Source organism: Lupinus angustifolius, chromosome LG04 (genome assembly GCF_001865875.1).
Source record: "Lupinus angustifolius cultivar Tanjil chromosome LG04, LupAngTanjil_v1.0, whole genome shotgun sequence".
In the NCBI taxonomy this organism is placed as follows: domain Eukaryota; kingdom Viridiplantae; phylum Streptophyta; class Magnoliopsida; order Fabales; family Fabaceae; genus Lupinus; species Lupinus angustifolius.
Genome location: NC_032012.1, coordinates 26,765,891 through 26,781,826, shown reverse-complemented (window position 1 = coordinate 26,781,826; position 15,936 = coordinate 26,765,891). Strand labels below are relative to the sequence as shown.

Genomic DNA, 15,936 nt, shown 5'->3' with positions numbered 1-15,936 from the left:
ATTTGGAAATCACATGGACCATAAGATAAAGACCAAACCATGTTTATCGATTCCATAATCTTGGTAAGAGCAACCCACACGTGAGTCTCTTTAATAATCTAAAACAAGGTTTAACATATTCGACCAAGAAAATTAAAATATATGTTTTTTCCATTATTGTCGTTTAATTTTTAATGCACTATGCAGAAAGGGAAATAAAAACATTTTTTTAGTTATTTTTTGTTTTTGTCTATTTGACTCCGTTTTTCCCCAAGCACCGTAAAACACGCTTCAATGTCTCTAATATAAACCTCGTCCTTCCAATTAGGGTTCAATCCAATTATCTCTTCTTCCCGCATTCCTCTCTCACCCTTTGAATCTTTCTCACTCATATTCTACATTTTCAATTTTCTATTTCCTCGGTTCAATTTCAATTTATGTTATCAAATTAAAAACGCTTCTAAATAGAGAGAAATTTTGAATTTCCAATTTTTGGTTTTTTTGTGAAATTGTTCTGTGACAAATTGGGATTTTGATTTCTGGGTCTTCAAATTGGATATAAATTTTGGTTCTTTTTGAGTTTTTAGCATCTGGGTGTGTGAAATTAATTTTTTGTGATTAGGGAGTGATTGAGAGATATAGTTTCTGCAAGTTTTGTTTGATAATGCCCACGACGGACTTTCAAGGTTCTTCTCCTTCATCGTTATCCCATTTTGGTCGTTCAATTTTTAGTCTTCGTCATCGTGTTCATCAACTTCACTCAATGGAAGGGTTAAGCTTAGAGCTTGAACTTGAATCCTTTCAGCAACACATCACTGAACGTTTACTTGAACTCTCTTCAGTTGATCACACTGATTTACTTTCCCTCTCATGGGTTGGGAAGCTCCTTGATTCATTCCTATATTGCCATGACGAATTCAGAGCCCTTCTCGAAATCCATAGGGCTCAGGTTTTGAGACCCACCATGGATCGCATGATCTCTGATTATTTTGAACGTAGCGTCAAGGCCTTGGATGTTTGCAACGCGATCCGTGATGGGATCGAGCAGATTCGCCAATGGCAGAAGCTGTTGGAGATTGTGGTTTGTGCATTGGGGCCTCAGAGTTGCATTGGTGAGGGTCAATTTCGTAGAGCTAAGAAGGCTCTTATTGATTTGGCAGTTGGTATGCTTGATGATAAGGACTCCAGTGCTTCTATCGCGAATAGAAATCGGTCATTCGGCCGCAACGACCATCATCAGAATCATAATAATAACCAAAACAATAACAACCTTAACCAACATCATCGGTCATTGGGTCAATTTCGATCGCTTTCATGGAGTGTTTCTCGTACTTGGTCTGCTGTGAAGCAGCTCCAAGCAATTGGGAACAACATGTGTCCTCCTAAAGCAAATGATCTTGTTGCAACTAATGGTCTTGCTATGCCTGTGTTTATCATGAATTCGATTCTTTTGTTTGTGATGTGGGCACTTGTGGCTGCAATTCCATGCCAGGATCGAGGGTTACAAATCCATTTTTCCATTCCTAGGAATTTTTTGTGGGCTACTCCGCTGCTTTCGCTTCATGAAAGGATCATGGAAGAGTCGAAGAAGCGTGATAGGAAGAACACTTGTGGCTTGCTGAAGGAGATTCATCAGATTGAGAAATATGCCAGAGTTATGAATGAATTGGCTGATTCTGTACACTTCCCTTTGACAGAAGAGAAGGAAGATGAGGTTAGGAAAAAAGTGCAGCAAATTATAGAAGTTTATGATACTTTGAAAGATGGACTAGACCCTTTGGATCGCCAAGTGAGGGAGGTTTTCCACAGAATTGTGCGTAGCCGGACCGAAGGGCTTGAAACTCTTGGCAAGCCAAACCATGCTGAGTAACTTATTGCGAGCATGCTGTGCTGAAATGAAGTTGAGTTAATGCAATAGCCCAAATTTTCCTTCCATTTCAGTTTACAAAAAGTGCTACGGAGGAAGATTCTTGTACTGAATAACCATATAAAACGTATAGAATTATTAAGGAGTAAGGACATCTAAAGTGAATGGTGTTGTTTGTTTTCCTCCGCTGTTGTTTTTGTCTAGTGATTTTGCTGCTTGCATAATCCATTTGTAGTTGATTTTGTTGATGAATGTGTGTTAGACACATCTCTCTTTGGTTCATATACTTACAATTCTATTCGGAAGAGGTGTTAATCATAAAATTTGGAATGTAGTTCCCTAATGAATATGTGATTAAATAAATGTTGAATGATGAAAATAAAGTATATGAAAATTTGTTGATCAAAGTGTGACTTTCTAGACTTTGGAAATACCTTGAAAATACAATAATCTCCCACACATTGCAAAAGTTTACAAGTGAAAGGTTTGGAAAATGCATTAGTCATTTTAGAGGAAAATGCATTAGTCATTTTAGAGTAAAATGCACAGGTATTGGTATCTGGATTTCAACAAAATCTTAGGCTGATACACGTAACATATACTGAGTTGGTAGATTGCTGAATGAATCATAGGATCATCACATCACTGCGAGTAAATACTTAGATAGCGTCTTAGAACAAAGATCTTGGTTGAGTCAAATGAATTGCAGCTTATTAGATCTGGTTACAACATATCATTATACCATTCCTCGATGAAGCGACATTTGGTAGGAGACACTAATGGGCCCAAAGGAATTAGTTCATTTACTTAAAAAGTGAGAAGATACTTTTGCTAGTACAAAAAATATATTCTTTTATTATTAGGCCTATCAAGGGTATCTTCACTATTTTTGGATAATGAACTAATCCCTTCTCGGATGCATGACTGATCTCCCAATAAATATCATTTATAGGAATTGAACCTTTTAACGTTCTGATCGTCTTAAGAATTTAGTGGAAACCATGTACCAATACCTTATTGACACATTTCAGAATACTCTAATAGTGAATCTTCTAGTGACTTTGGCACAAGATTTCATTATGTGCCACTTCATATAGGATAGGATGACATGTGATTTAGTAATTTACATTATTTCCCGTAATAATAATTTAAAAAGATAGACCAAAATAATAAATAAAAAGTGAAAAAGCTGTAATTGTGTAAATTTTCCAGAAACGAAGCCCAAACCTGGGAATGAAACGAAAGATCTGCAGCATTGGGCACATGGCCCATCATACAAAAGCCCGTGTCAAAGCCCACAAAAAAGATGAAAACCCTTTGCTCAGGTTTAAGCCTAGGAGCCGAATCCGGAATCACTTCTCTGAATCTCTCTCTCTCTCTCTTTGATTCAACATGGTACGTTTTTATACTCTCTCAGTTTTTGTCCTTTCACATTTGTGTGTTATTTTAAATTTTTGAGCTTTTTGTTTCAGTGATAATCAAAATATCAACTTTAGTAGATTTTTGTAACTTGTGATTTGAAATTAACAATTTTGAAACCAACCCTCGTTTTGTTTATGATTAATATTGGTAATGATAGTGTTTTTCATATTTATGGATTGTTATTTTGGTGATTGGGGGTTTATAGTCTCTGGTAGCAAACGAGGATTTTCAACACATTCTTCGTGTTCTGAACACAAACGTAGATGGGAAACAGAAGATTATGTTTGCTCTTACCTCTATCAAAGGTATTGGTAGGAGATTAGCTAACATTGCTTGCAAGAAAGCTGATGTTGACATGAACAAAAGGTATTATTATTATTATTTACTTAATTTTCATACCTTTTTTACTGTTATATAATTGTGATGTGATTCAATGACTTTGGATTTGGATCTTGTTGTTGTGGATTTTGATTTTTCATGTGTTTTTATTGGAATGAGTTTTTGGTTGTTTTATTTTTTATGTTAGAGCTGGTGAGTTGACTGCTGCTGAGTTGGATAACATAATGACTGTGATTATGAACTAATCCCTTCTCGGATGCATGACTGATCTCCCAATAAATATCATTTATAGGAATTGAACCTTTTAACGTTCTGATCGTCTTAAGAATTTAGTGGAAACCATGTACCAATACCTTATTGACACATTTCAGAATACTCTAATAGTGAATCTTCTAGTGACTTTGGCACAAGATTTCATTATGTGCCACTTCATATAGGATAGGATGACATGTGATTTAGTAATTTACATTATTTCCCGTAATAATAATTTAAAAAGATAGACCAAAATAATAAATAAAAAGTGAAAAAGCTGTAATTGTGTAAATTTTCCAGAAACGAAGCCCAAACCTGGGAATGAAACGAAAGATCTGCAGCATTGGGCACATGGCCCATCATACAAAAGCCCGTGTCAAAGCCCACAAAAAAGATGAAAACCCTTTGCTCAGGTTTAAGCCTAGGAGCCGAATCCGGAATCACTTCTCTGAATCTCTCTCTCTCTCTCTTTGATTCAACATGGTACGTTTTTATACTCTCTCAGTTTTTGTCCTTTCACATTTGTGTGTTATTTTAAATTTTTGAGCTTTTTGTTTCAGTGATAATCAAAATATCAACTTTAGTAGATTTTTGTAACTTGTGATTTGAAATTAACAATTTTGAAACCAACCCTCGTTTTGTTTATGATTAATATTGGTAATGATAGTGTTTTTCATATTTATGGATTGTTATTTTGGTGATTGGGGGTTTATAGTCTCTGGTAGCAAACGAGGATTTTCAACACATTCTTCGTGTTCTGAACACAAACGTAGATGGGAAACAGAAGATTATGTTTGCTCTTACCTCTATCAAAGGTATTGGTAGGAGATTAGCTAACATTGCTTGCAAGAAAGCTGATGTTGACATGAACAAAAGGTATTATTATTATTATTTACTTAATTTTCATACCTTTTTTACTGTTATATAATTGTGATGTGATTCAATGACTTTGGATTTGGATCTTGTTGTTGTGGATTTTGATTTTTCATGTGTTTTTATTGGAATGAGTTTTTGGTTGTTTTATTTTTTATGTTAGAGCTGGTGAGTTGACTGCTGCTGAGTTGGATAACATAATGACTGTGATTGCGAACCCACGACAATTCAAGATCCCGGACTGGTTTTTGAATAGGAAGAAGGATTATAAGGATGGCAAGTTTTCTCAGGTTGTCTCTAATGCCCTTGATATGAAGTTGAGGGATGACTTGGAGAGACTCAAGAAAATCAGGTCAGTAATGTCTTGATTCGAAAATTTTATGGTCAAATGTTTAGCTATAGCTAAACCTCTATTAATGTTGAGATTGTTTTTTCTATAAATCCAATTTCTCCTACAATTTTTTGATAGTGATTCACGCAAATATGTTAGTGTGTGCTCTTTTTATCTACACGCTCTAAGTATTTCAGAACTTTTGCATTCACTTCCACTTGAACTATTTTCAAATGCCGACCAAGAGAACCACGTAAATTAGACAAATCCTTATCCAGATGTTCTAACTTCTAACATATTCTTTTAGACCCATGCTTTAGGTTGTAAAATACAAATTTGTAATTAGATGATGCATATGAAAAAAACACATGAAGCTTGCATTGTTTGTAAAATGTAGTTTCAGCGACACAAATTATAGCTTACCATCACTGCTACATACATGCTGCTTTTGTAATCATGTGCTTTAGGTCTTATGTTATAACTTTATACCATGAGTTTGATTTGATTGTCCCAATCACCCTGTGAACTTTATATAGTCTATGGGATTTTGGTCAGTAAAAAATAAGATTACAACCTAACTTTTGAATCTTGCATGCAGGAATCACCGAGGTTTGAGGCACTACTGGGGTCTTCGTGTCCGTGGCCAACATACCAAGACCACTGGTCGTAGGGGTAAAACTGTTGGTGTCTCAAAGAAGCGCTGAGTTCGTGTTTCCTATTCTTTTTGTTCTCTTTTGTTTCAAAGAATGAGATATGTTGTGTTGATAAAGCCAACAATATTTGTTTTGAGATATGCAGTATAATTTTGTTGCATTTGAATGTGGATTGTGGTTGTTGGTCAGTTTATAAAAGTTTTACTTGCGAACCTCGAGTTCTTGTGCTCCAATTTCAATAATCAATAAATCCTGATAAATCTGAAGCAATAGTGTGATTACTACTCCAAGAAGAAAACATAAATACAGAAAGGATTCAGATTGTATGTCAAAAACAGCCGTGCGTGTTTCATCGCATTGTGATTCTTGCTCCCTTCGCTGCTTAACTCGATCTCTTTGAGAAGCTCCCTCACTTCGTCTATGTCCGAGTCCTTTGAAGCTTGGATTAGTCTACCCTGGCTGAATCTTCTCAAACTTGGTCGACCATATAAAACCAGTCGTCTTCCACAGAAGGCTGCCGACATAGATGGCTACGATGTAGTCGACAGAGTAATGATGGTGTTCTCTTATTTCTCTCTGGGCAATGTGAATTACAAGAAGCCATACAAGAGATGAACTGACACCTCCATATGCTTCCTCCAACCATTTTTAAAAACAGAGAAGTCAATAACTATGCTCCTACACGCTTCGAAATCAAATGCAAAAATAGCCACAAAATTACATGACACAAAATTATATAGGACACAGAGCTCTTAATATCTTAACAATCACACTAGGAAGTTTCTTATATTATACAATAGCAAACAATTCATCAATTTCATACTTCATAAGCATCAATGTAGAATTATAGATCCCTAATAAGCAGTATTTCATTTCTGATGAAACTTGAGAAAATCATATTCTACTCTGAACTTCAAAAAATCTTAATCCAAAAGGTGAAAAATAGAAAGAAATACTAGCTCAGATAACTAAATTAGTAAGTGAATACTATGATAACAAAATCTAATCAAATATCAGATCTAATTGTAGCTGATTATGGAAATTAAAAAGTGAAATAAAAGAAGCAACATAATATTAGTTTTCTAACTCAAGATTCAAGAGCCACTTATATGAATCTATATCTACCAAAAGAGAAGGATAATAAACAATCTAGACTCTAGGAACAGAAGAAATATATGCTAGCTATTACTACTTCACTATCAAGTTATAACTTATCCAATTAGAATAAAAAAAACTATGAGCATAATTTCAAACTTCAAATCTGATTCTAAACAGTTGCATAATCACATGGTAAGTGAGGGAAGCACAAAGAACGTTCAGTAACTCTTAAAGGTGCAATCTTTTACAAACTCTAACATCTTCAACCCAATTCACGTTATTCACGAGAACCACTTTAAGACAAAACAAAAGAGGAAATGGAAATTGGAAAAACTCACGTTATTCACGGTTCAACTAGAGTTACAAAGAAAAGGATTCAGAATCTTTAATTAACATATGAATTCCTTCACACTAACAAATTAAAAACTTTATGACATTAATATGATATTTTACCCTTCAAAAAATATAATTAGATTTTAATAGTTTACATAAATATATTATTTGTTTTGTAACATTAATACGATATCTAACAAATGGATGAGGATCTACTGTCCCTAACCACGTTTCTGATCAATCACAATGGAATAAAATTGATAAAGTTATGAATTTTTTTTTTAACTAACATGGTATAATATGATTGGTCTGGAACATAGTTTGAGACAACAGAATAACAAACAAAATCAGGTAAAAAAAAGTGTTCATTACTAAACTCTTTTTATTATGTATTATTTTAGTTATTCTGATTTGATTAAGATATGCAAAACTTATTTAGATAATTTTTAGGTCTAAAGACATTGGTTTTGTGCTATGAAGTGACCCATGATGCACGCAACAAAAGCAATTACGTATCTGTATTGAAAAATATTGTTATTGATTATACACTAAAAAATGGATATCATGTGACACACCAAATTTTAGATGTCAATCCCTTTCTTTACCACTTGTATTGAAACATTGATTTTTTAGAATCTTCAAAGTAGCAGTTATATTTGCATTTTTTGGTGAAAATTAATGCTTTAATTTTTGTAAAACTTATATTAAATGGATAAACTATACCAATAATACTTTTACAGGAAAAACTAAGGCAAAATGTGATCATTTTTTGTAATACACCAAATAAAACCTTCATATTTCAGATTTTATAATCATAATTTACACAAATACAATCTTAATATGTACAATGTTTATCTTCCTATTTTTTTTGTTTTTGAAAAGCCTCCTCTAAACCTTAAGCACTAACCTATAACCATAATTTACACAAATAATACAATCATAATATGTACAATGTTCATATATATATATACAACATATTTATCTTGGTAATTTATGTAACTATTAGTTCATTTCCTTAATGACCAAAGCCCTTGCCCGGTTAATTGTAACAAGGCACAAGTACACATGCTCTTGAAGTTCTTCCACTTGTTTCCTAAACCCAACACCACTTTTCTTAAGCTCTTTCACTATCTGCAAAGAGAACTTATCCTCTTTCCTATCCAAACAGAATTGCACTATTGACTTGTTATGTTCAATTTCATCATGAAGCCTAGTCACAAGTCTACTCATTGTATCAAAGTCTCTATTCAGTATATAAGTTCCCTTGGCTGCAATATCAAGCTGATCATAAACTTTACTAAGAGAAGCACTTTTTGACATTTTGTACCTTCTAAGCTTCTTCTTAAGATGCTTAAATGGGAAAATGAGAATTGCTGGTCCCATGATTATTAGTGCTGTGAAAGTATGTGCTACTATCACCACTGTTGTGAGTGTTATTAAGCCACAAGCTGCTGTGAAACAAACCCTAGATGTTTTCTTCAAATGCTTTATAAGTTTCATTTTCCTTCCCACTTTCTTTCTCATTGACTTCAAATGGTGCAACACTGATGAGTACTTATCATTGATGAGCTTGAAGTCTTGGTTCTTAAGGTTTGAGAAAGGGTTATTATTTGAGATAATGAATGAGTAGAGCTCAAAGATGATTAGTTCATAATATTGATCTGAAGGGTCATGATGATCATTAATGTCTAGTGCTCTTTGAATGAACTCATAATTAGAGTGAACTTGGTTGATGCTTATCAGAAGATGGCTGCAAATGTGTGAAGCCTCAGCACTAATGTCAAAGTAACTTAGCATAAGGTTTTTAAGTTCTGGTGTCTTTGAAAGTCTTGCTGAATCAATGATTGAATGTATAGTTTCTTGGGCAGGTTCAAGCAAGATTTCTGAAAACCTATTATGGTTGTGATAAATGGAAGGGTGTTTTGCAAGTAATTGAGCTTTATTGAAGAAATCAGCATAGGATTTTGTCCTTAATGTCTTGTGGTACTCCTCTTGGAAGTTGCTGCTGTTTTGAACATCTCCATCTTCCTCCACATCTGAAAACAAAATATTTATGTAACTCAAATGCCAAATATAATGTAAGAAAGAAGCCAATTCCTGAATAAAATGGTGCCTGCATGGTACTAAAAAATCTCTAAAATTACCCATCAATCTAATTTGTATCTTAATTTAAACCCATTAAAATTTAACTGGATATTTATGAAATTTACGCAAGATCAGCATATATATATATATATATATAAACAGTGTTTTATGTTATATGTTTTTTTTAAAAGCTTAAGCTGGTGTGTTAAGGCATATCAATGATATTACATATGTAACACTTTAGTCTTTGAACTAGGCAAAATTCATGAATTAGAAAAGCCCTTGGGAAGTGATAGCCAGAAAAAAACTAAAACCTCGCAAATAAAATTTAGGAGTTTTGTTCAAGTTCATGAATTGAGGATTAAGTGAAGAAAAAACATGATTTCAATAAATTTGAGAAACATTGCCAAGTTTTATCCATGTAACCCTTGAAGGACAATTAATAAAGCCTATTGATTACAAGGAACATAAACAAAGGCTATATCTATTTCAATTCAATGCTAGGAAATTTTCTGTGGGTCATAGATAATTGATTAGGACAAAATTTTCCTTACCTAATTTGCTAATCAAGATTAAAGACAGTTAATATTTTCTAAACTTTGTTCATGCTTTTCACATTACTTTGCTTAGATCTCCAAATTTCAAAGAAGTTGCAAAGATAATAGCCAAATCAAAATGTTCAAATCATAGAAACTCATACCTTGGCTGGGCTTCCAACATCTTAATTTTGCTAACATCTTGATTGATCTTATGAACAAACGTTACGCTGCTAATAAAGAAAACTAATGTTTACTTGAACAAACTTTGATCTTAACACTTAATTTCAGTAGCCCAATTAATCTTTCCTTTAATCCTTTATATCAAATTATATATATATTGATCCATAAAAAAAGTGATGTGTGGCAAGGGTGCGGAATCTCATCAAAAAGGTTAATCAACTTCATGGAAGTTACATTGTCTGTTGAAGTTGATACATATTTGTTTATTATAAAGTCTTTCATGGTTGTTATAACTTATAAGTATTCAAATTCAAGCTTTCTCCCTAATATAATCCTCTAATCTCATTTACGAAAAGCTATTGATAATAATTACTTGTCCAAATTGTTTGCAAGCTTTAATGCTGAAATTGCTGGGAACTTATTGCAAAATGCTTGTACATTGTTTTTAATTTACTCCCTATCTTTTTATATTTTGTCCACATTTTTAGTTACTTAATCTTTGATACTTACAACATTTCTAACCTAATAAAAGTTTATCATGTAAGCTAAAAATATTTCTTTTTAAAGAAGTTTAACATATAATACTTTATGCCAATTAAACTACCATCATACCCTTCCAATTTCCTTTTCGTTGAAAAATTAACTATTTATCACTATATTTGCACAAACTTTCATTAACATTTCATACTTTAAATAGTATGTTATATATATACACATATATATATATATATATATATATATATATCTTCCTGATTGAATATGCAATTCACATCAATAAAAATGCACCAATTAATATGCAACTCTAGAAAGTAGAAGGAATAATTAAGAGGAAGAAAATGAGTCATGAGGTGGTATGATGATGAAGAATGTGGTCATAAGGAATGGAGTGATGGTAAGGTGTAGGAGGTTGAGGATGAAATCTCACTCACAACAAAATACTAACATATTAACATTTGCCGATTAAAAAAAAAATTAAGAGGAAGAGAATGAGCATAAAACTATGGGGACTAATTACCTCTTGATTTTTGCATGGCCCATAGCTATTGGTGAATCTCTGCCTCAAAATCAATCACTGATCAGAGAAGAACTTTGCAACCCTCACAAACAATCTAAATTTTTTATGTTAATATTCATGTGCATGTGTTGGTTGCTTATATATATATTACTATCATCATTAACCACACCAATGGTTTATTCCTTTTGAGTTTGGATTTCATTTTAATTTGTCTCATCCCATAATCAATCATTGTCATTACCTAGACTCCCTAATCTTGTTAGGCTTTCATAAATTCTTTAGGGTGGCCTACAAGTTTAGCCCTTTTGAATTAAACTTATAGGACTAATTCTCATCAATATAATAAGTCCAAGAATAATGGCATCTCTTTATGAAAATTATTTTCTACAACTAAAATTTGAACTCACATTCTTGTTCTAAAAAGCTAAGGTTGCTTATTAATGGACTTACCCTGAGTTTATGCATTAGCCAAAAAAAAAAATTGTGTAGGTTAGTATTTGTTATGGGTGAGACTCGAACCATTGAACTCTTTTACTCCACTCATTTTCCATAACCATCAAACGACCTGATAATTTTTTATTTTTTTTAAATTTGTTATAGGTGAGACTCGAATCTACCACCTCTTTCATTTCATTCTTTAAATTCTTTCACCTTAAATCTCTTCATACCATTTTATAACTCTTATACATTAGCCAATTCACATTACATTGACATAGGTAAAAATATAGTTTGGTATATATATATATATATAGGTATATATATATAGGTATAAACCTAGTTGTGAGAAATCAATAGCTAATCTTATCTACATGGCCTAGTAGGTGTGAATTGTCGACATTCTCGAAGTGGAAAAGAAGCCAAAAGAATAAGATATTGTTTATCTTAACCATTTCGGGTTAAGTAATCGGAAGTACTCTTTCTTTTTCATTAATCTTTATCCTTACCTCTTTTCATGTAGATGAAATCCAATCTCTTGTCGTTCACTTTTTTATGTCAACACGACATGATCACAAACATTATTATGTTTCTTCTACGAATTATTTATCTTATAGTAATAAAAATATTCATAACAATAATAAAAAATAGATTACTTTATATATAACTATTGATTTTTAATTTAAAATGTTGGTATTAATTATTAGTGATGATGTCCAGGAACAAAAACACTCTATAGATGGAGTAGATCGATGAACACTTTATTTGATGTGTTGGTATTAAACACATGTCTTATTATTATGTCTATTTTGGACCAAATTACCAAATCTTGTTTTACCTTTCTGTTAGCAGTTACCTTTTCTGTTATTGGCAATTATATTCACTTATAGATTTATAAGCAACCCATTTTAATTTTCAATTCAAGCAATGAAAGTCTAATTCAATTTTTCTCAAATTCTAAGCTTTGCTTGTGCCCAATGCAATAGGACATTATTCTTATGGTTAAAGAGACATGTGTACATGAGACACGGTGGAGGTGCGAGTACAAAGGATGACAACTAACTAAATCAGTAAACTAGGTGAGAAGAATGAGTGAAGCATGGTAATACATGATAATAGAATCAAAACCTTTGAGTGAGAAAGGGTCCTATTAGAGGGAAGGACATGTCTCGAACGATGTCTAACATTATGTCCGAAGCTAATTAGAATGATTTATTTTATTAATTTATACTTTTAGAAATTTATTTTATTCATGTGTTAATATATGATTGACTTGAGATAGAAAACGAGACATCATTGAGGACATATGATTCTGATCCTATTAGATAGATTCCTAATAGAGATTGAGAAAGAAAATGCATATGCATATGCGTGTAGTGTTAATTCAACTTTTTGAAGATTCATTTGGAATAATTCACTTGTTACCACATGTCTAATATGTTTGAGTGTTTCATTAACATATCCACATGCATGCATGCATGGCTCTCTCTTAAAGATGACACGTTTTGTGACATCATTTTTATTTGTCGGTTGGGATGTACCAAACACGTAATGATACAACTACAACACAACAAGGTATAATTCATTATTCCTCATCACTTATCCGTTTGTAACCAATGGAAAAAGTTGCCAACCAAGGAATGATAATTTATCCTACGTTAATTAATGTGTTTAAACCAGGGTATCGTAAGACAAATTTATTTGAATAAGATACAGAATCCGAGTCTTTCGATTTAATTCATTGAATTTCCTTATTTTCCCCACTCAATAGATTGAACTTGGTCTATTATTTAGGTCATCTGAATAGTGTATTGGACTATATATATAAAAACATTCGTCGTAGTTGCAATTTCGGGCAATAATTAAAATTCATAGTTAACGCTGCATAAATTTTTCAAAGTTTTCAAATAGTAAGACAACTTATTTTAAAGAACTAACATATCTATTAGGTAGACAAAATTAAACCATTTTAAGTTAAAAGATCAAAATAAAAGTATATCTCTACTAATGATACTTATTTGAACAAGAATCGGAAGAAAAAAAATGACTTATCCAAAAAAAGTAGAAATAAAAAAATATGAAACTGGAATAGGGGTTCCCATTGATGATGTGAATTCGGGCTCCAACATATTTCTTTCCCACTTTTTATACAACTTCATATAACATCATCACTTATAATCAATTAAAAAAATTATATAAGTTAAAATTGTAATTATTAAATCGAAGAAGAGTTTGATGAGTGTGCTGTGATCGAAGCCGACGATGATGACTTCCTCTACCAATTCAATAAAATCAAGAGGACCCTCTCCCAAACCCCAATTCCCAGCCACCAACTCCATCCCCGATTCCTCTCCACCTCCTCCTCTATCCTCCAGAACCGTCGAGAACGTATGGCATGAGATCGTCGCCGGAGAACAGCGATCGGAGTGCAAGGAGGGGGATTCCGACGATTATTTGATAACACTGGAGGATTTCTTGGTGAAAGCGGGTGCCGTGAGCGAAGACGAGGTTCATGATAGTGAAGTGAAGATGCCATTGCCAATGCCGATGCAGTTAGAAATGTAGAATGCTATTTATATTGTGGGATGTTTTGATGATGTGTGTTTTCCTTGTTGTTGTGAATTTCAGGCTTACCAAGTTGAATTGGAGTTATTAGCGGTTAAACTAGAGGAGGAAAATGACAAGCTTATAAAGGAGAAGGTGCTCTATTTGTTTTTGTTCCTCACACACTTTTGATGATGCTTGTTCCCTTGCTGCTTTTTTTTTTGTAATTATGACAATTAGTTTTGCTTTGATTGCTCTGTTGGATTGTTGCTTTGCTGATTTTCAATTTTCATGTGCTTTTGACTTGGTTGAGTGTGTAGCACTTTTTTATGATATAAGGTTGTAGTTCTATTAGATAACCTTTTTTTTGTCTACCACTGGTAGCCCTTTTTATAACTTATAAGGATTATGCTATTATACATTTAACGTTCAGGCATCTTTACCAAGTTTGTCAAAATTATGACTCTGAGATTCATTGTTCTGAGTTTGAAAAAAATTATAATTTGATAGTAAGCTGTGTTTGCAATACTCTGGATTTCTGTTGCACCATGCTTTCGAGAATGCTCCCCCCTTGTTAGAATCAGATCATTATGAAATATGAATAAACTTCAAACCCAACAAGAAAGCCTTTGTTGGGATGGGAAAAATATGTTTCTCACTCACTCAAAGAATTTGGTCACTCAACTTGTCATTCTATATATGACTGAGGTATGAACTCCCTATTTTATTCTCTTACCACATGTTACTGAGCTTGTTTTTTTGCTACCATGTTTGAGTTTGAAATGATGCTGTAAGTGTTCTGTGTCATAACCGGCACTGGCCCATGTTTTGGAACTAGTTCCCAATACATGGAAATGAACATAAGGGGTTTGAGTATTCCATGCAACACTGAATCAAATTTTGTGTGTCTCTTGCTTTTGTTTCCTTCTGCTTTCTTTGATCTCTCACAAAAGATATTTGTGTGCAGGCTGAGAAGAGAAGAGAAACGTACAAGCAGGTATGGATTTGCCGTCATGTTAGTTTGTGTTGTAGTGCATAAATTCTTTCCCACTTGGTACCTTATCCTAAGGCTACTTCATATTGCAGCATGGTTGGTAGTGAATCATGAATGCACATATGTTTTAGTGATTCATGAAATTTCCTCTGATCAAAGAAAAAGCCGGTGCAGTCTTCCTGTAAGATTGCTTGTATGCAATATGGGATATATCAAGGATTAGGCAAGTTAACTGAATTCTCCTTGAGAGAAGATTCAAATGAATTAGTTTTCCAAGTATGGTATTCACTATTCAGCCAATTTGTTTGTATCAATATCATGAAGCTTATTAGTATTAGCATTATGTTTAGTTACGAGCCTATCACTGGAAAAGGATGCGGATTTATAGAATAGATGTTAGCCACAGAAAGTGAACAGATCACTACTGACCTGGTTGGTGTTGATGCAGCTGATGGAAAAAGTAATCCCTATTGTGGAGAAGCGAAAGCCACCTCGCGTGGTTGCTGATATGTAGATATAGAAGGAATTCTTGAATCGAGATCTTTTGACTCAACTTTATCCCAGTTTTGCTGACGAAACCTGAGGCATTGCCTATTCTGAGGAGATAAAGGCAGCAGTTTGGAATTGGAACATATAGATTAGAAGCGCAGATGTATTACTAGTACCAAATGGGATTTTAGACTGGTATTTAGTGTAGTCATGGTTTACAACACATCTATTTAGATTTTAGAGTGTTGAGTATATAGAAATTGTTTTATATGTTTCGCCTTGAAATTTGTGTTCATGTTAAAGATAATAACTAATGCAGAGAGATAGGCAAATGCTTGTTGAAAAATACCAACTCGAGATGTTCTTATTGTGAATAATTATTTAGTGATTTTCTAGAATTTATTTTCAATTTTTTAAACAAAAAGTTCACATTCCTCTTTACTTCTCCTAGGATACCGAAGATTAATTTTATTTATAAATTAAGAGAAATCTTGATAAATAAAGGGGG

General features: G+C 33.1%; 3 protein-coding genes and 1 pseudogene across 5 annotated transcripts; 3 read left to right on the top strand and 1 right to left on the bottom strand.

The window, feature by feature from the left end:
- LOC109346759 lies at positions 321–2,335 on the top strand. Its single transcript, XM_019586521.1, has 2 exons — positions 321–1,853; positions 1,906–2,335. The coding sequence occupies exon 1, from the start codon at positions 644–646 to the stop codon at positions 1,847–1,849; it is 1,206 nt and encodes a 401-aa protein (XP_019442066.1). The 5' UTR covers positions 321–643; the 3' UTR covers positions 1,850–1,853; positions 1,906–2,335.
- Positions 3,108–5,931, top strand: LOC109346758 (40S ribosomal protein S18-like). 2 transcript variants are annotated; one of them, XM_019586520.1, is made up of 4 exons: positions 3,108–3,241; positions 3,474–3,634; positions 4,896–5,084; positions 5,662–5,931. In XM_019586520.1, exons 1-4 carry the CDS (start codon positions 3,239–3,241, stop codon positions 5,765–5,767), a joined length of 459 nt encoding a protein of 152 aa, XP_019442065.1. In that variant the 5' UTR covers positions 3,108–3,238; the 3' UTR covers positions 5,768–5,931. The 2 variants fall into 2 exon arrangements, with proteins under 2 accessions (XP_019442065.1, XP_019442064.1); XM_019586519.1 differs by lacking the exons at positions 3,108–3,241; positions 3,474–3,634 and adding exons at positions 4,210–4,342; positions 4,575–4,735.
- LOC109346757 (UPF0496 protein At1g20180-like) lies at positions 8,009–11,207 on the bottom strand. Of its 2 annotated transcripts, XM_019586517.1 has the most exons (3): positions 10,967–11,207; positions 9,933–9,998; positions 8,009–9,183 (listed from the first exon to the last, which is right to left on the bottom strand). In XM_019586517.1, the coding sequence occupies exons 2-3, from the start codon at positions 9,967–9,969 to the stop codon at positions 8,150–8,152; spliced, it is 1,071 nt and encodes a 356-aa protein (XP_019442062.1). In that variant the 5' UTR covers positions 9,970–9,998; positions 10,967–11,207; the 3' UTR covers positions 8,009–8,149. The 2 variants fall into 2 exon arrangements, with proteins under 2 accessions (XP_019442062.1, XP_019442063.1); XM_019586518.1 differs by lacking the exon at positions 9,933–9,998.
- Positions 13,495–15,846, top strand: LOC109346756 (annotated as a pseudogene).

Bases quoted from the DNA above. Each gene is read 5' to 3' on its own strand.
- LOC109346759 (XM_019586521.1), top strand. From the start codon at position 644: ATGCCCACGACGGACTTTCAAGGTTCTTCTCCTTCATCGTTATCCCAT.
- LOC109346757 (XM_019586517.1), bottom strand. From the start codon at position 9,969: ATGTTAGCAAAATTAAGATGTTGGAAGCCCAGCCAAG. The intron at 9,184-9,932 runs GTATGAGTTTCT...TTTTGTTTTCAG, and splicing joins ATGTTGGAAGCCCAGCCAAG to ATGTGGAGGAAGATGGAGAT.
- LOC109346758 (XM_019586520.1), top strand. The intron at 3,635-4,895 runs GTATTATTATTA...TTTTTATGTTAG, and splicing joins GATGTTGACATGAACAAAAG to AGCTGGTGAGTTGACTGCTG. The intron at 5,085-5,661 runs GTCAGTAATGTC...TCTTGCATGCAG, and splicing joins GAGAGACTCAAGAAAATCAG to GAATCACCGAGGTTTGAGGC.